Source organism: Theobroma cacao, chromosome 8 (genome assembly GCF_000208745.1).
Source record: "Theobroma cacao cultivar B97-61/B2 chromosome 8, Criollo_cocoa_genome_V2, whole genome shotgun sequence".
Lineage (NCBI taxonomy): Eukaryota > Viridiplantae > Streptophyta > Magnoliopsida > Malvales > Malvaceae > Theobroma > Theobroma cacao.
This window is the reverse complement of record NC_030857.1, coordinates 893,609-912,653: the sequence shown is the minus strand read 5'-3', so window position 1 is coordinate 912,653 and position 19,045 is coordinate 893,609. Positions and strand designations below refer to the sequence as shown.

At 38.0% G+C, this 19,045-nt stretch overlaps 5 protein-coding genes across 5 annotated transcripts; 3 read left to right on the top strand and 2 right to left on the bottom strand.

The window, feature by feature from the left end:
- Nucleotides 1-1,767, top strand: LOC18591331 (probable galacturonosyltransferase-like 1). The gene has a single exon (XM_007017388.2). The coding sequence runs from the start codon at nt 236-238 to the stop codon at nt 1,295-1,297; it is 1,062 nt and encodes a 353-aa protein (XP_007017450.2). The 5' UTR covers nt 1-235; the 3' UTR covers nt 1,298-1,767.
- On the bottom strand, nt 5,042-9,308 carry LOC18591329 (putative pentatricopeptide repeat-containing protein At1g19290). The gene has a single exon (XM_018125685.1). It carries the CDS (start codon nt 8,366-8,368, stop codon nt 5,555-5,557), a length of 2,814 nt encoding a protein of 937 aa, XP_017981174.1. The 5' UTR covers nt 8,369-9,308; the 3' UTR covers nt 5,042-5,554.
- On the top strand, nt 9,451-10,416 carry LOC18591328 (probable calcium-binding protein CML41). Its single transcript, XM_007017385.2, has one exon. It carries the CDS (start codon nt 9,580-9,582, stop codon nt 10,150-10,152), a length of 573 nt encoding a protein of 190 aa, XP_007017447.1. The 5' UTR covers nt 9,451-9,579; the 3' UTR covers nt 10,153-10,416.
- LOC18591327 (lysM domain receptor-like kinase 4) lies at nt 11,129-13,320 on the top strand. The gene has a single exon (XM_007017384.2). It carries the CDS (start codon nt 11,326-11,328, stop codon nt 13,171-13,173), a length of 1,848 nt encoding a protein of 615 aa, XP_007017446.2. The 5' UTR covers nt 11,129-11,325; the 3' UTR covers nt 13,174-13,320.
- On the bottom strand, nt 13,393-18,913 carry LOC18591326 (protein DA1). Its single transcript, XM_018125898.1, has 12 exons — nt 18,337-18,913; nt 17,434-17,591; nt 17,041-17,131; nt 16,727-16,862; nt 16,390-16,510; nt 16,187-16,270; nt 15,537-15,656; nt 15,194-15,406; nt 14,902-14,964; nt 14,671-14,789; nt 14,000-14,058; nt 13,393-13,908 (listed from the first exon to the last, which is right to left on the bottom strand). Exons 2-12 carry the CDS (start codon nt 17,548-17,550, stop codon nt 13,595-13,597), a joined length of 1,437 nt encoding a protein of 478 aa, XP_017981387.1. The 5' UTR covers nt 17,551-17,591; nt 18,337-18,913; the 3' UTR covers nt 13,393-13,594.

The window sequence follows — 19,045 nt, the reverse complement described above, 5'->3', positions numbered from 1 at the left end:
ACCCCCCACCTCTAAAGAGAATTCTTGACTAAGCCCCCCCTCCCCTTAAAATCCCCTTCCTTTCTCTGCAGCTTTAGCCCACCGTTCCAGCTAACTCTCCCCTTCTTTTGTAAATCCCAACCTTCGTTTTAAATAAAAACAAGCTTAACTTCCTAGGCTAGTCCTCCTCCAGCATTAAAGCCCACCACCCCCCTTTACCTTCCTCTTTCAACAATATCTTTTAATTCCCCCTACAATGCCTAGATCACCAGCACTCTTTCATTTTCTCCTGCTCTCACTCTTTGCTGTCTTTTTCTTAGCCAATGCCACCGCCGTTTCAACAATGGCCCAACAATTCAAGGAAGCCCCGCAGTTCTATAACTCTCTGGATTGCCCTGTGATAATTGATGAAGGTGAAGAAGGTGAAGGCTCCATTTTGTGCTCGGATCAAGCCGTGCACGTGGCAATGACCCTTGATAAAGCCTACATCCGGGGCTCCATGGCAGCTATTCTTTCGGTGCTTCAGCATTCCTCTTGTCCCCAGAATATTGCGTTCCATTTCGTCGCCTCCGCCACAGCCAACGCGTCACTTTTACGCGCCACCATCTCTTCCTCTTTCCCTTACCTGAACTTCCAGGTCTACCCTTTTGATGACTCCTCCGTCTCACGCCTCATTTCAACCTCAATCCGCTCAGCTTTGGACTGCCCTTTGAACTATGCTCGGAGCTACTTGGCCAATCTCCTTCCTTTATGCGTCCGCCGAGTCGTGTACCTTGACTCGGACCTGGTTCTGGTTGACGACATAGCTAAACTCGCTGCAACTCCACTCGGAGACAACTCGGTCTTGGCTGCACCAGAATATTGCAATGCAAACTTCACGTCCTACTTTACTCTAACCTTTTGGTCAAACCCTTCTTTATCCTTAACTTTTGCGAACCGTAAAGCTTGTTACTTTAACACTGGAGTAATGGTAATCGACCTTGATCGATGGAGAGATGGAGATTACACAACAAAGATTGAAGAATGGATGGAGCTTCAAAAAAGAATGAGAATTTACGAGTTGGGTTCTTTGCCTCCATTTTTGTTAGTTTTTGCTGGAAACATAGTTCCGGTTAATCATAGGTGGAATCAGCATGGCCTTGGCGGGGATAATTTTAGAGGTTTGTGTAGGGATTTGCATCCTGGTCCGGTTAGTCTTTTACATTGGAGTGGAAAAGGGAAGCCATGGGCGAGGCTTGATGCAAACAGGCCGTGCCCTTTGGACGCTCTATGGGCTCCTTATGATCTCCTACAAACTCCATTTGCATTGGACTCTTGATGGGGAAAAGAAATGGGAAATGCTTATTAATTTTGCTGGAGGAGCACATTGTTTATTACCATCTTTCTGGCAACTGTTTGTCCGCTGAGAAAGTGACAGAATCATCAAGAAAATGGGGGGGAGCTGTAAAACTTTTTAAGCTGAAGCTGGACGAGGAGCCATGGCCCATGGAGGAAGATTAAGTTGTTTCTTGTACATTACAGTACTGAAACAGGTACCATATATACTGCATTAATTTGTTTTTTCTCTTCTTTTTTGCTGGTTGTTTCCCCACAAACCAGAAGACTACACTCTGAAAAAGAAGAAGTTTGTTGTAATAATAACGAATCCATAAATTTCCATCTCGGATGTGTGATGATAAACTGTAAAATCAAAGTCTGTAGAGCAAAAAGAGCTGTTTTGGTTGGCTAATTTTCCATGAATCTTTCCTTGTTCAATATAAAATAAATCTGGCCTCCCTTCCATGTGTTCCTCTCATGTGCTTGTTACATACCCTGGGAAACCATTAACGGAAACTGGTTGGCAATCTGGTTATAATATTGAATGCTTAAGGATCAAGTTCCTCCTCTTTCCTTGGATCTTAGCATTTCGCATTCAACCCGCATTACTGGGTTTTCTTCTTCCTTTTCTTTTTCCTGGTATTTTAATGGTTAGAAATTTGTCTTTTACGTGGAAATGGCTGGAAAGACATATTTGCCAGCTGATGAGACTCTTTAACGAAGAAGAAGAATAAAGTATAGGGTTGACATAATTAATAACATACATATTCCTCAAGGATGATTAAAGGACAAACACATACAACTCCATCCTATATATCTTTCCAATATTCCTTAGGGATTCACGGTTTAATTAATCTATAAATTAAAAAAAAAGCTTATAAAATTAATTTTTCAATCATTATTTTCTTTATAATTACGTTTTTGATATCCCAATTAATCTTGCTTTAAGATTGAAGAATATAATTACACTCTAAATCGCTAATCGAATTAAAAATCAAAGTTAGGTCGTGCCGGATAAAGAAAAAGAGACAGAAGAAGTATATATTAGTACTTGAATGAAAGTTATTATTGCCAAATGCCTTTGCAGTCATTTTAATTTTTATTTAAATATGGATGACAAAATTGCACTAATTAAAAAAAAAATGTGAATGACAACTATTTTGGAATAATTATTTATGGGGAAAATACTGGTTTGTTTGATTATGCCTTGTCAACTTCCAACTCACATTGATTTCATATGTTGAGATTTGGATGAATAGAATATTTTAGTCTCCCAAAACTGACCAAATTTAATTATTTAGATCTTAAAGTATTGGCTAATCACTAATTTAGTTGCATGCATTGAATAATTATATTTAAGAAAAATCAGATTTAGAATAAGATTGGTATAATATCTACAAAAAACCCTTGAATTATTTATGAAAAGTTAAATATATTATATTCTTTTTTATATTTTTATTTTGAGTTAAATAAATTTTTATGATAATGGTTTATCATGTATCATTTTATGGGATTTGGTAATAACGTAAAACACTCACATGTCATAAAATATGGTAACGAGATGTATTGACATGACATGATGATATGATCGCGTGATAAATTACATTACATATTTTAATGTGAATATAAAAATAATAAATAGTGTTTTAATTAATCGTTAATTATAAATATCTATTTGATAAAAAATGTAATAAAAAATAATTTTATTTTTTAAAAAATTCAAAAAAAATTTTAAAGCATTATATCATTAAAATTTAATAAAGTTATCAATTATTGGTCTTGGATCCAATTATGTCAACTAGGCATTTTCCGAATGCCAGCCTGTTAGATTTTTTGACATTTTATTTCTAATTTTTTATTCTAAAAAAAGTATAATTATTAATTAAGAAAATAAAATTATTTAATAAAAAAAAAAGGAGTGTCGGTAGATTATAGTGGGAAAGAACAAAGAGGGAGAAGTATTGCCGGAACATCAATAAATCGTGCTCGTTGGGGGATTCCATGAATGCCGCGTGGCATGACTTTTAAAAGACTACGAAAATTCAACGGCTGTGATCGGGAATAAAGTCAAAGCGTGTGGGTCCCACTTTTCTCAACCCCAAAATATTTCTCTAGCTAGTGTAGAGAAAAATAAAAATTAAAAGAGGGTGAAAGCATAATTAATTTTAAATATGCTTCTGGTTAGTAATTCTTTTATTAGTAATAATCGTTGTGAAATTGGCCTGATAGGAAGTAGGATCAATCATTATGAGAAATAAATAAAGGACCACTTGAAGTAGTAGATCAAAGATGGAAATGACTTTCAAATATGACAAGTAGTATTGTTCAACATCAATTCATGGTGATGTAGCTTTTGATAACCCTTTTATCCAAAAGCAGTGGTGCTGCACATTTCATGACTATTCTACCTGAATACTCAGGGACAGATATCTGCACGAATTACAAAGAAGAACACTGGTCAGCCATCTGAAAAGAAAGCTCTTTCGATCTGTGAAGATGGGGTGTTTGCTAGTTTGTCATTGGTCCGATTGGAATTAGCGTTAGCAGTAGCAGTAGCACCATATTTAGCAAGTTATTCTCCTTTTTCACGTGGGGTTTTCCTGAGATCCTAAGCAACTTCTGCAGTCCTGGTAGATGGTGTATACCTTTCAGTCTACCCACTTTTGATCGAGCTGTACAAGCAAATTTATAAAATTTACACCTTTGTTCGATGAACCATACCTTTCTGCATATATCAGAGCAAGTTTTCTTTAACCTTCCTTTAGAGAAAAGAATGGAAATCAGTTTCAAATCCTGACTAGGGAACAGTACAAGATGGTTAAAGCTTCAGGTTTTTCTAAGTATTATTTAGTACTTTAAAGCTTGGGTGTATTCAAATCTCATTGACTTACGCGTCAAACGTCAAGTTTCTGTCAAACGAGTCATCATCAGTCGTTGTATCTGTCGCAGCTGCAACTTTCCTGGAATTGTGAGATCAAGGTGGTTGTTGAGTTCCAAACTATAAGAATGGGGACTAGGCTGATTAACGGAGGTGCTACTGCTTGTTGGTCGAGCAGAGACCTGAAAGAAGAAAAAGGGCACCGGAATCCTGAAGGTTTCCGGTGATTCAAGCTTTGAATAAGTCGAAACAATAATCACCTTCGTTCAGACTTAGTACCGTTATTAATTAGCTACGTCTCTGCTCGAGACTTCTTCTTGGCTTTCCCGTCCTTGGGTTCGGACAAAACTTTAACTTCCAAGTGACTGTAAACGTAGGAAGACAGACACATCCGTCTCTTCCTCAACTTTTGAGAATAGTCTTTTAAAAGTAAGACAGTGACGGCCGATAGTGGAAGAAAACGATACTTTCCTGTCGAGTTGCTTAAGCTCGGCCACCACGGAGACCCCCCAATTCTAAGATGAGTCAAATTGAGTGGAAGAAGGATAGGAAATTTTCTCAAAAGTTGTGGTAGATATTATGGCTTTTGATTTGCACCATTAGCCATACAAAGATTAGAGGTCTTAAATCTGTCGAGTCTATTATGATTTACAGTACTGATAGTAACCGTGAAAAAGATGACCATCATATGACAATGGAATCTCTGAAAATTCTAAGAGATTAATAACAGCAGTTACTGATATTGCATGTTCAATTACTATTATCTTGATTAATTAATCTAAACAATATGCAAATGGACAAAAGTACATGAAACGAGTAGTTGTTATGACCTTTGCCCATCATTAGATCAGAATGAAGAACAGGAGATTTTGTCACAAAGACCATGTATAGTTCACTGAATCTGTAGTTTGAACATCAAGTTTTGGCTCTGTCCACAACTGTACTAAATTTTCATTTCAACAACTATCTGGATGTATTCCTTGGCTGATACATGTACAAACTTTAATCATCCTACCCTATTCTAGCCTCTAGGGCCTGGATTAGAGAGGCATCTAGCTTGGTTCTAGGCATGAAGCATCATTCTAAGCTTCCAGCTGAAGATCATGAAAGTTGGTCCAAAACCAATGTGTTAAACATGGGATTATATGTTTTCAACCTTCCTCCATAGGGCATGTCGAAAATGGACCTCCATTGCATCTGATTGCCATCAGGAGAAAAGATATGCTGGAAGCTCTAAAGCATTTCACGTATGTATTATGCAGGGGAATGCAAGACCAACCCTTGAGTTTCAATGTTAAAGAAGAAAACCAGGATGGCCAATCTTTAAACTTATTCCCACAAATAAAAGTATCCCAGCATCGCCTTAGTTGTGAGCATCCATCAACACACAGCTTCAGATATATAATACACATTGTCTGACACTCTAGCATCTGAGGACACTGTCAAGTCCATTTGCTTCTGTGTGGCAACATCAAGGGATGGACACACAGTATGCATAATATCATGAAGCTTTGTGATCGTCTTCAAATCTCCACATTTAACATGACCCTGAGCAGCCAAAAGTTTCATAGTTTTGCCATTATCTCCTTGCTCACAAAGGCCAGTGACCAATGCAGAATAGGTGGCTGGAGATGGGGAAACCCCTTCTTCTATCATTTTCTCTAGCAAACCAGAGGCTTCACAAGTTTTACCAACTTTAAGATATGCATCAATCAATGTATTATAGGTAACAGCATTAGGAGCTAACCCCTTCAATGGAAGCTTACTGAAAAGCCTCTGTGCTCGATCCAGATTCCCTGATTTGCACAGTCCATTTATAAGAGCATTATAAGTAACAATATTTGGCTTAAGACCCACTGTCAGCATCTCATCCCGTAAACTGAATGCTTCATTGACATTACCAGAGGCTGAATAGCCATGAATCAAAGTGCAATACGTAAAATTATCTGGATTGAATCCTCGTTGCAGCAAAGCCGAAAAAAATCTTCTTGCATCATCGACCTTCCCTGACTTGCACAATCCTGCCATGGCTATATTATACACCACATTGTTGGGCAGAGAAAAACTTTTGGCACTTTCATCAAGAGTATTTGCAATTTTCTGAATATCCCGACATCTAACATCAGTCTTCAAGCTATCCAAACCCAAGTGAGCTAAAACAGGATCAGTACCTAGCATCTTCTGCAGCAGTAAATTTGCCTCATCAATCCTGCCAAGCCTGTACAGGCAACTGACTATTTTGCTGCAAATGATTATGTTGGGTGCAAACCCTTTCTCAATCATCTCAAAATATATGCTAAATGCTTTTTTCAAGTCTCCTACATCACACCAACCGGTAATCAGAGCCCCATAAGTAACAAGATTAGGGGCTAGTCCCCTGGTAAACGTTTCAGTAAGAAGATCCCCTACTTTGATCAATTTTCTAGATTTGAAAACTCCACTAATTAGAGAATTATACATTTCAATTGTAGGAAAAATTGCTTCCCTTTCCATCTTATCTTTAAGTTTTAAAGCATCTTCAATTTCTCCAATTTTACAATATCCATCAATCAGGATTCTATATGTTATTACATCTGGTAAGCACCCTAGTTCCTTCATTTTGCCAAATATCTCTTTCGCTTCATCCATTTTCCCTATCTTACATAGTCCATTAATCATTGTATTAAAAACAATCCTATTTTTGGAAACGCCCCTGGCTAAAATACTTTTCCAAAATCCTAAAGCTCTTTCAACTTCTCCCATCTTGAAAAACACACAAAGCAGAGTACAACAACTGACCTCATCAGGGAGCAACCCTCTTTTGAGCATCACATGCCAAAGGTGCAAAGCATCATCAAAGGAACCTGCACGACATAAACCCTTGAGAAGGGTATTGTAAGTTACAACACCTGGTTCAATTCCTTCCTGAAGCATCTCATCACAAAGCTTGAAAGCCTCACTCATATGGCCCATTCTACAATACCCATCCACAAGAGTATTATAACAAAATGAATCCGGCTTTATGTTCCAACCACTCATACACATCAACACTCTCTCTGCCTCATGAGTTTGACCAAACTTACAATACCCGTTGATCAACGAATTGCAAACAAACAAATTCATCTTCAACCCCATTTTCAGCATCTCTTCCTGAATCCTTATAGCATTATCCATTTTACCAACTTGACAATAACCATCTAACAGCACACCATAAGCAAATTCATCCGCAACCATCAACTCCTCCTCCATCTCTTTAACCACCTTCTCTGCTTCCTCCATCTGACGTTGTTTACAATAACCCTTGATCAACATTGTATAGGTAACCACATTCCTCGAAATCCCTTTCTCAAACATCAACTTAAACACTCTTTTCGCTCCCTCCATATCTCCCAAACCAACAAACCCATCAATCAAACTATTATAACTAACCACATTCAACTCAAAACCTGAATTCTCCATTTCTCTAACAAATTCCACTGCTCTCTCCGCTCTCCCTTCTTTACAATACGCATTAACAATTATCGAACACGTAAAAACATCTGGCACGATCCCAATCCTGATCATCTGCTCATAAACAAGTACAGCCGTATGACTTTCCCCATTCTTAACCAAATTACTCAACAAACAATTACATGATCTTAAACTGGGGACACGACCGTACTTTCCCATATTATCAAACACATTCAAAGCATTTTTAATCAACCCTTTTTCAGCATAAATTTTCAATAACATATCGAAAACCAAGGGAGAAAATTTAAATTCCTTATAAACTCTGACGAGCTCATTCCAAACTAAAAAAGAAGAGTGCTTGTTCTTACATAAACCGACCAATTCGGATAAATGAGCTCTGGTTTCATCATACATGCGAGCTCGAGACAAGATGTGGACGACTATGCAATACGACGTGATGTCTGGTCGGAATTTTTGTTGCTTCGAAGCTAATTTGAAGAAATAGAAGGAAGCGTTGGGGTTTAGTTTGAGGCTTCGGAGAACGGAATCGAGGAGTTCATTGGAGAAGTCGAAAGAGAGGTCGTTGAGGGCGTTGTAACGGCCTAGGATGAGGAGTCGGGTGATCCGGGAGATAAGGTCGGGTCGGGTGATATTGAATTCTTCCCGGAGTTTCCAGTGGAGTGGAGAGGACGCGTGGAAGGATTGGAGCGGGCGGTGGACATAAGAGTGCAGTGAAGGAGCGTGGAGCCGAAAGTACCTGAGCATTGGGTTTAATCTTCTCAGTTATGAAACAATCGGCATTTCCGGCCGTTGGAGAAGAATCAAAAATTGCATGCCAAGGTTTTGACTTGGAGCATGAAAACTTTTGCGGCGAGGAAATGCTTCAATTTCCATGCCGACTCTGCAGTTGAAAGGGAAGAGATGGGGGCATTCGACACTGTAGTTGAAGACTTGAAACTTGAATTGGGTTAATATGGCCCGTTTAATAGGAAAGGAATGGGCTTTTCATTGGGCCGATTTCTTGGCTATCCATTGCTGTTAGCGGACATGGTATGAGGACATCGAATCCAACATAAACTCCGGTTGTACTTCGATTGTCAATGTCCTGTCTCTGTCAAGTGGAAACTCACTTGAATTTTCGTGGTTGCTCAGCTCGTCACAATGCCTGGTCTTGTTCTAACAGGTTTCAATCCGGGCACAAAGATTTTGCCAAAGACTAGTGACTGAACTTTCACGGACTCATTTCTGTGGCAGTCATTGAGTAATTACTTAGAATACCCTGCCACTACCACCCCAGCTCCAAGCTTTTGAGCTGTTGAGGATGGAAAGGTTCCTCCCGCCATTTCATTTTCTTGAAGGTGACATTGAATCTTTTTCCCCCTTATGGGGACAACATATGTATAAATACGTTTCCAGCAAGTCCGGACCGGAAGGCTGCCGGGGTTCATGAACTCTGCCAATACCACAATCTCGCACTTTCCATTGCCATTTTCTATGTACCTCAGGCTCAGCGGTTCATCTAGGTGCAATCAGATTTTGAAGAGGCGGAAGTATCAACGAAAGCAGTTAGAGACAAATGAAAAGGGTGAAAAGTCAATAATCCTTCAAAGTCATTGGTTGATATTCACCATTATTAAGGCCAAAAGGAAGGAAAAAAGTTTCCCACTTTTTCCATATTTTCTCAGTCACTTTCCAAAAGGAATTAATACAATTTGTACGAAGGTCAGTAGTTTGGCCCCTCCCTAGAAGGCAAAGAAGCTGCGTAGCAACTTCGGCCTCTTTAGTCTTCCAATCAGCGCAACTTCTACGCAAGACTAGATGTTCCCCTTTGTAACTCTGTTTACAAATTGCATAGCAATGTGAAAATCCCAGGGTAAATTTCTGACCAAACTATTCTTTTCGCTAGTATATATAATATACATATTATAGAGTTTATCCTTAGCTCAAGTTATTCCTCCTGAACAAAGTAGTTTCCAATGGAAATTGCTAGTATTTCCAAGCCTATTAAATGGTTCTCCAACAAGAGTTTAAGGTTAAGCTTTCCTCGACTTCGCTCGAAATCCAAATCCTCAAGCTCCTTGCCATCACCAACTGTAATTCGTCCACCAACACCTAATATCAGTACGAAAGAAGAAGATCTTCAAGTTGTCTTTCGTCGTTTTGATAGTGACGGAGATGGTAAGATTTCGAGCGAGGAACTCAGTGCTTACTTCGCCTCCATAGGCGACTACGTATCAAGACAGGAAGCTCAAAGGGTCATCAAAGATTTCGACAACAATGGCGACAACCGGTTGGAATTCAATGACTTCGTCAAGTTGATGGAAGGAGGCAATGAGGGTGACGATGATATTAAAAGAGCGTTCGAGATGTACGAGGTTGACAAAGGCTGTGGGTGCATCACGCCGGTAGGTTTGCAGCAGATGCTTAACCGTCTAGGGGATGTGAAATCGTATGAAGAGTGCGTTGCCATGATTCGAGTGTTTGATCTTGATGGCAATGGAGTGCTTGACTTCCATGAATTTCAACAAATGATGAGAGGTGAACCATAGAAAAAAGTAGTGTAAGTAGAGTCTATTCATATATGTGTTCTACCAGGCACTAGCAGCTGAACGTCCCTACGTTTTTCCATTGAAATTATGTATGGAGAAATCTTGTTAATTTACTTTCCATGTTTGTTTCTTTGTGGGTAGTGGGTTCATCAGTGTTTTAAGTGCTTTTTAAGCCTTTTGGCAGTAATACCATGGTCAAGGCTTTCTCTGTATTGTCACTAGTATCAAATTCAATCAATAAAAAAGTGTGAATGATAAAACAAATATATCTGTTCTAAACTTGTAGACAAAATTGGTAGTTTGCCTGTTCAGTCATGGTTTAACGAGAGACTTGACTAGGGTCAAGAATAACCAAGGTCTTGTATCTTCCTTCATTTCCACACCCAGACGGGCCCAGCCCCGTAAACCAAGCAAGGCAACGGTCCTTGTAAGCTTCAATTATGCTGGAAAATAATAGACAAAGATATACATGAATTCGATTTTCAATCATTCATAATTGTTGTGGGAAAATCCCACTTTGTTGATAATCAAGAATTAGACTGTGAGTTATAAGTATAAATCGCACCTGAACATTTGATTTAATAATTAATGTATGATTACTGTCTAATAAAATCGTGAAGCCTAACCTCAGATCAAACAAAATTATATAACAAAAGGAGACATTGAGTTGATTATCCAAATCTGGGGGTAGCTCAAAAACCTTTGATAGGGGTGGCAAGGCTTGGATTCACGGGTTTGTTCAGGAGGTATGCAGTCAAATGTTATGACAGTCCAGGAATACTACAGCAAACAAGCTTGTATCACGGGCCAGCATATATTTAGATAAACTTGAGACTAAACTAATGGAAGTGGGGTCTTAAGAATTTTCCTTTGAAAAAGAAAGAAATCGTTTGTTATTGAACGTAAAAATTTGGGTAAAAAACGTTGAGTCATTCTTTGTATTTTTGCAAGTAGGATCATTAAACTAATGAAGCACCTCCTGAGGAAATTACACATTTTTGTAGCCTACGTAAGGAGTTGCTGTTTGAGTCAACAAACTCTGATTTACTGCAATATTTTATAATCCTTAAACGCGTTTATCCCAACATTAATCCCAGCAGGCAGCAGGCAGCAGCTAGCATCCTTCAAATTCATATTCTCCAATCCGCAAATTGTTTCGTCTTGACTTTCACCATGAATCAGTTCCTTTTCTGCTTCCTCTTACTCAATGTTTTCACTTTATACATAACTGCTCAACAAAACTACTCAGGGAATTCAGCGTTGGGTTGCAGTAACAATGATGAATCAGGTCCTTCTTCAGCGTTTCTTTACACTTGCAATGGCCAAGTGCGATATTGCCAGGCCTTTCTTATCTACAAGTCTCAACCTCCTTTTGACACAGTTCCCAGCATTTCAGCTTTCACATCTTCGAACCCGGCAGAGCTTGCTACCATCAATAATGTAACACGGCATGCGGAGTTCCCAACTGGTAAAGAGGTAATCATTCCTGTAAATTGTTCTTGTTTAGGCCGGTATTATCAGGCAAACACCAAGTTTCACATTTCAAGCATTTACGGCACCTATCATACTATAGGAACCAAGGCATACCAGGGATTATCCACATGTAGCTCCCTTAAACGTGCAAATCCACATAGTGAATACAAATTGGTTCCTGGAAATGAATTGAAAGTTCCACTTCGATGTGCTTGTCCAACAAGGTATCAGATTAAAGGTGGAACAAAGTATCTGCTGACTTACTCTATTAGCTTGGGGGATAATATTCCAGACATCAGTGATAGGTTCAATGTGAGCAGAAAGAGCATTGATGATGCAAATGGTTTGGAAGAAAAACAAACTATTTTCCCTTCCACAACAATCCTAATTCCTTTGCCAACGAAACCTTCAAGTTCACAAACCATAATTCACAAGGACCAACCGCATGATTCACCTCCAATTGTAAAATATCCTGAAAGACATAGATCAAAGAGGAAATTGTATGAGGGGCTTATAATCGCAGCAGCTTGTTCTATGCTGGTTCTTATCATCATCCTGTTCACCATCTTTATGTTCAATAAGAGAAAGGATGGAGTTCCTCGGAGTGGCCATGAAAGAACGAAGATCAATCATGTATTGTCAGAAGACCTCCGAGTTGAAATTGCAAGCTTTGACCAAGGCTTGAGAGTTTTTGCATTTGAGGAGATAAAGAAAGCCACACAAAATTTCAGTTCCATGAACAGAATAAGCGGTTCTGTTTACCGCGGTGGTTTTGGTGGGAAGATCCTGGCTGTGAAAAGAATGAGACTAGACGTATCTAAGGAGGTACAACTGCTGAAGAATATCAATCATTTCAATTTGATAAAGCTTCAAGGTGTCTGTGAAAATGGTGGCTCTTTCTATCTTGTTTTTGAATATATGAAAGAAGGGTCTCTAAGGGATTGGCTTTGCAATCAAAGCCCCGATGAGACTGGGAGCTGGACGAAGAGGATTCAGATTGCTTTGGATGTTGCTTATGGACTTCACTATCTTCACAGTTTTACCAAACCTGCCTATGTGCACGGCGACATTAAGAGCAGCAATGTTCTGCTAAACGGTGGTCTAAGGGCCAAAATTACAAACTTCAGCCTCGCGAGAGCGGTGGTCCACGAAACAAGCAGCGTTGCTCAGACAACACGTGTTGTTGGGACCAGAGGTTATATGGCACCTGAGCATGTACAGACAGGGCAGGTTACTTCCAACATTGATGTCTATGCTTTTGGAGTTTTGCTGTTGGAACTGATTACTGGCAAAGATGCCATCATTACACAAGATGGAAGAGAAATACTGCTGTCAGCAACAGTTGTTTCCATGATGGAAAAAGACAATGCAGAAGCTGAGCTCGATTCCCTCATCGATCCTAGGCTAAAATCTGATAATCGGACAGAATTTGCACTTCGGATGGCTCAATTAAGTGTAGCCTGCTTGACAGAAGAACCAACAAGGAGACCAAGCATGGAGGATGTAGTGTCAGTTCTGTCCAAAATTCGGGCAGACCTATTTTCATAGCAGCCATTGTAAGTTTATTTTACTATATAAGATACAGTTCTGTAAATTCTGACTAATTTTAGAAGTCAAGCCAATTGTTGAGTGGAACTTACTTCAGAAAATTTAATTCCTTGGAAACAAGCAATAAAAAGATGTCATATTGTGATTTTGATTATTTTTATTGCAATTATACATGAAATGAAATTTACCTTAAAATGAAAGAGATTTAATGAGCACGAGTTTTAAAAACTAAAAATTTATAAAAATGAAGGGTGGCACTGAGAGCCACAAGGAATGAACATCGGTAGTTCTTCTAAAATCTACTCTGTGGAGATATGATCCTATGTGGTTGGGGCCTTTGGTTCTAATAGGAAAAGGCCCAGCTTTTAACTCTTTGAAAGAATAGGGAAGCATGTTTTTGGGAATTTTGGGACTTGGGATTTCAGTAAGGGAACCTCCCAGTCATCCGAATATGTTCAAGGGTTCTTCTAAGACCATATTTATAAACTGCCTGATGGCCTGCTCTGAAACCATCTCCATACACAGGGGAAGTGTCTGATTCAATTTGGTGCTTGAAGAACTCCCCAAGCTTCCCCTCAAATTGAGGTCTTTTGCCCTTTTGTAATCTACTAGAAGCAGAGGATGAAGCTGATGCAACATTGCTGCTTGAAGCATATTCGAGTTTGCTAAGTAACCACATGTGTGCTAACACCTGACAAATACCCTCCTCAACATCCTGACTAAGAGTCCGGAAACCTAGCAAACAATAACCATATATGTCAATGTCTTCCATATGGGGGAAAAAGAAACGATTTTTTCTACATATTATGAAGGAAAGAGGAAGAACCTTGAAGTCGCATCCATGCATGCATCATCTCATGGGCTAAGATTGACCCCGTTAGTAACCTACATGGTCAAAAATTTTGATTTTGCATCAAATACATCAGCATTGTTTAAACTAGCAGATTTAAGAGCAACATCAAAGCTAGCATCATCTGCTACAAATATGCCAGGTTTGCAAAAAGAGCATTTAGGTCTTTATAAGACAAAGAAGAGGCTATCAGGACTACAATTCTTTCATTCAATCCCCATAGACTCCATCCTTTTTTTCTTTTCTCTTTTACCCTTGATTCAATTACTCCATTGCTTTTAAAACCATAGACATGTAATGACTATAGAACCCGACAGCAACATTTTATGTATCTTCATCTTGGGGGCTGCCTGCTCGTCAAGCCTGTTTAAGAATTAAGGCATACATGACTGAAGTAGTTATGATTAATTAAACTGATCTAGACCATTTTTCACCTTTTCCCCTCATTGTTTCTGTGGATTAATAAGATAAAAAAAAACATGAAATTGCTATGTGCTAAGCAAGTAACATAAATATCTCCTTTGTTCCATCTTCTGCATCTAATTAACTTGTACTGAGTCTCTATTTGTATGTTATAAAAAATTGTTTGATTACATGGGGACCTATTAATGCATATGTAAAAGCAATCATGACAAGCAATACAATACCTTGGCAGGCCATATAAAATGAGGATCGCAGTCACCTCACATCGACGTGTCAGTTTGCAGGGCTCTGTTATCATGTCCATGGCTCGATTTCCTGTCCCAAATCTTGGTTGCCTTAGAATCTGATGATTTCAGGTTGAAGATAGTATGAATCTCTGAGCAATACAAAAACTACTAATGAAAATTTTCAAGTTATCATACATTAAAGCAAAAGAGAATTTTAAATATTCTTACAGTGCTGACAGTTTGTTCCTCAGAGAGGCAGAGTCCTCTAGTCTCTGGCATATGATAATGGCCCTGCCCAAGACAACATTTTAGAACACAATTGTAGAATATAAAGAAGTGACCAAACATTAAATCATTCTACATGGTATTTCCATGACATCTAGAAGCAGAAGTAAGCCTATATTTTTTCAACATCAGTCAGACATGACTGAAAAGATGTTGCGTCAACATATGATATTGCAAAGGAAAAACGTCTTAGAAATTATGATTTATGTCATTCTTTAAGCATTTTTGCCCTTACATTCTTTTCTCCCTCTCTGGCTTCATTCAAAGCTTGCCTTTCAACCAGGAGTAATGGAACTTGCTGCTCCACTTTCATATTTAAACCTTCATAAAATTCTAGTATATCCAGATAAAGGGGTTGGCATTGCTTGGTATCCATAACTGCAGAGTCCAGACACTCTAGGCAGAGCTTCCGTCCATCATTAAGGGCAACATATCCTGTGTCTTGTGGCTGCATATTAGGAGGAAATGTGTCATACTTTCTCAACCTTTTCTCTTTTCTTCTTCAGAAATAGTAGCCAAGATTTAACTTAGGAAACTTAAGTAAGCTTACAAAGATGCATGTATTTCATCATACTCACCTCCATTCGCTCACAGCTGCAGCACCGTGGAGTACCGTCATGTTCATGAGAAGGGCAGTACTTCTGGATCCAAAAAGGATGTGCCCTATATTCAATAAGACCAGCAGGGTTTGTTGGAATCTGTCAAAAGTATATATCCCAGAAGACAACACCAACTAGCAATGAGTGATGTGCATAAGAAATAGAAGATTTACTTTCTTCTGTTTCAAAACCACATAAAAAACAGTATATAATATAAGATATGAACATGATATGCATATAGAGGTTTCCCATGATATGCATTCAGATGTTGAAACATGAAACTGCATCCAAGGGCATTAACTATACACTATGCTTTTTGCCATCATATCTGCATAAGACTCTATTCAGATGACACTTATATTTACTTGTGTGACCTTCAGGATTTTGGTTTATTTAGCACTTGAAATTCATTATTAGGTAAGAAAAACTGGATAACATAAGAAACACACTCATGATTCGGTATTACTATAAGATTGTTATTGACATTCATTTGAAATATATATATATGCACTGAAACATGCACCAAATCACAAATAATCCTGCCATAAATGTTTATGCATTGAATGGAGTACCAACAGCACAAATTCATATTAGATAACATAAGCCTGATGCAAGGGAAAAAAGCTTACAAAGTCGTTGCAGACATCACATTTAGGATGGTACCGCTCCTTGTAGCAAGATTTATGAAAACGATAATTCCCAGACATAGAGAACTACAGAAGAAAGTATGCATTAAAGTTAGCTTATTCATATCTCAAAACATCTAATGAAGGAACTTAAGACAGCAACATTAATAGCCACCAAAAAGTCTACTAAGAATGTAAATTTGTACCTCATAATCAGAAATTGGAAGGTTGCAGGCATGGCAACGGAAACATTCTGGATGCCAAAATGCATTCAGGCAATTTAGAAATCTTCCATGACCAATCTCAGTATTGCAACCAGCACATATCCTACCAAAAATGAAATATTTGATCATGGGAGCAAAAAGGATCAGGCTATATAATGTAGCAACAAATTTTTTATACAATGCAGCATAATTGATGCCAAGAAAAGCCATTATCATCATACATTCGCAAGAAAAAAGCTCAAAGATAAATCAATATTTAAGCCCTGATTAATTGAGCCGGTATGAGATAGATATTGCAGCTAATGACATATTCATATACCTGTATCCCATCGGAAAATGGACTGGCATAGGTTGATACATATTTGCATTTTCATACTGGGGAGGAGGTTCAAAGTTCAAGCTTTCTTGTAAGGCTCTAGCAAGTTGCTCATCTTCCTCTAGTTGATATTCATCATCTACCCAATAATTTGAGAAACTTAAGATTATAAGGAAAAGTAAGGAAGAAAAAGAATTACAATTGGATGGTAATATAAAAAAAATCTCAATTCATTTTATTAGAAAATAATTGGTTGATATCATAAAGTACAGCTGACAAGAACATTCATGGTAACATCAGGTAGACATGCTACTCACCTATTACCTTTCTCCCTTTCTGACTTTCCCCTAGCAGGGATAGGGCAATAGCACGATCTACATCTTCATTCTCCAGCTCCTGCCATGCATCCTACATTCATTGTTGAGACCAAGATGTGACATAGGAAACACCTTAGAAGCTAATTAGACTAACTCAAATAGTCCAATGATTTATTTGTATAAGAAAGTATCCTTTAGAACCAATGCTTCATAATCTAATTTGTAACATGTCTACTACACAACCTAGCCAAATCCATCAAGTGATAAGACCTTATGTATATCCTACCAGTAGCATTGCAGGGAGTAGGATGGGATCAAATCATACAAAAAGTTGAGAACACATAAATAGCAATATGGAAAGAGAAATGGAGAAACAGTCACAGATATAAATACCCCTGAGACAGAAGGAGCATTAAATTGGGGATGAGGATCCTCCACATAATTTCCATGATGATGCCCCTCTGAAAATTTATGGGCACAGCCTTTAAATATTTTTTTAATCCAATCCATAATGCAGAACGTTATCTGCTCATGGTAAACAAGGTTTCCACCTGCAAATAGAACATACATTCATGCTAATCAACAAACAGATATTGCAAACTCTAAATAAATTTAAAAACAAATTCAGTAAATTCAGAAGGCCAAAACGAAGAAAGTTACACAAATCATGCTTAGATAAAAGGAAGAAATGTATACTTTTAACTGAAAAATCATCAATCAACAAAGCTTGACAGAAGCTTCACCATTCTAATGTAGAAGATTAAAACGCAGCAAATAACATAAAGGGGAAAATACCAAGTAACAGTCATTTTATCGAGCCAAAACCGGTTCCTAAAGAATATAATCATAGTGGATCATAAGCAGCCTAGAAGAGAAGAATGCTAACGAGACTCGATAGGCTAGGCAGTTAAACTATTTTCTGTTTAATAACAGCGGTTCATACATATAGACATCAAACAAAAACTGCCTACTATAGGTTATATTATATCAGTTCAGCTGCATTTGTCATTCAATGCAAGCAAGTCAAACCAGGATAAACAATTAGCAATCAAAATCACCCACCTGGCATTCTGCTAAGCCAGAATGCTTAAGCTAAAAATGAGTGCAAAGCATCAAAATTCTCTCCAGACCAAGTGAATATAAAGAGAGGTAGAAAGAAAGAGAAGGAGAAGAAACAACGGAAAACAGATTCTTTCCAGCTCAGGATGCCCATAAAATTCATGACATATAACGACTGAATTGCAGGTTCATAAAGAACAAAAGGTAAAGAATCAAACAAGTGGAGAAATAACTCACCTCAAACAAACCAAAATCCTGCAGCAAAGGGTGGAAGAAGACTGCAGAAGAGAACTAGATCAGACAAGATCTCCAAATTAACCAAAAAAGTTTCAATTTTTCCAGTCTGTATAAAGCTATATATTCCCCCTCTCACCCTTTTCTTCTTTCCTTTTTTCTTTTCTCTCTTTTTTGTGTATGAGAATGAATAATCTATTGAAGAAGACAAAGAACAAGGAAGAACAGTGACACCTTTTATTCTTTTGACTCCAAAGAAGAATCTATCACACCTACAACCCTCAAAAATAAATTTGAAATATAAAAAACAAAAGCTGGGGAATTTTGTTTAACGTGGTAAGAAATAGGAAGACAAATAAGCTAAGAATACAGGTGTTCTTCAACTGTACGCAAATTCAAAGTCAAACATGAAGCAAGCGTACAACTTTGAAGAATTTTTGTCATAACGCCAAAGGGATTGACGAAGATTCATCAAACCCAATTGGGCATTTCATTCACTCTTTCTTCTTTCCCCTCCTAAAATTTAGAAAGCTTTAATCTTTACATGTGGGGTTCTTCTAATTCTTCCACTAGAAGACCCCGCTCAACAAAAAGGAGCAAGCTTTCTTTGTTTAAAGGGTAAAAAAAAGTGAAAAAAAAAACAAAAAAGTGATTTTTTTAATAAAATTTAACTGTTTTCTTTTTTTGGTACTACCGCTTTGGCTTGGCTTAT

Excerpts from the sequence above, each read along its gene's own strand:
- LOC18591331 (XM_007017388.2), top strand. The coding sequence starts at position 236 with ATGCCTAGATCACCAGCACTCTTTCATTTTCTCCTGCTCTCACTCTTT.
- LOC18591329 (XM_018125685.1), bottom strand. The coding sequence starts at position 8,368 with ATGCTCAGGTACTTTCGGCTCCACGCTCCTTCACTGCACTCTTATGTC.
- LOC18591328 (XM_007017385.2), top strand. The coding sequence starts at position 9,580 with ATGGAAATTGCTAGTATTTCCAAGCCTATTAAATGGTTCTCCAACAAG.
- LOC18591327 (XM_007017384.2), top strand. The coding sequence starts at position 11,326 with ATGAATCAGTTCCTTTTCTGCTTCCTCTTACTCAATGTTTTCACTTTA.
- LOC18591326 (XM_018125898.1), bottom strand. The coding sequence starts at position 17,550 with ATGGATTGGATTAAAAAAATATTTAAAGGCTGTGCCCATAAATTTTCA. Across the intron at positions 15,407-15,536 it reads GCAGCTGTGAGCGAATGGAG|CCACAAGACACAGGATATGT; the intron begins GTGAGTATGATG and ends CCTAATATGCAG. Across the intron at positions 13,909-13,999 it reads TGCATGGATGCGACTTCAAG|GTTTCCGGACTCTTAGTCAG; the intron begins GTTCTTCCTCTT and ends ATTGTTTGCTAG.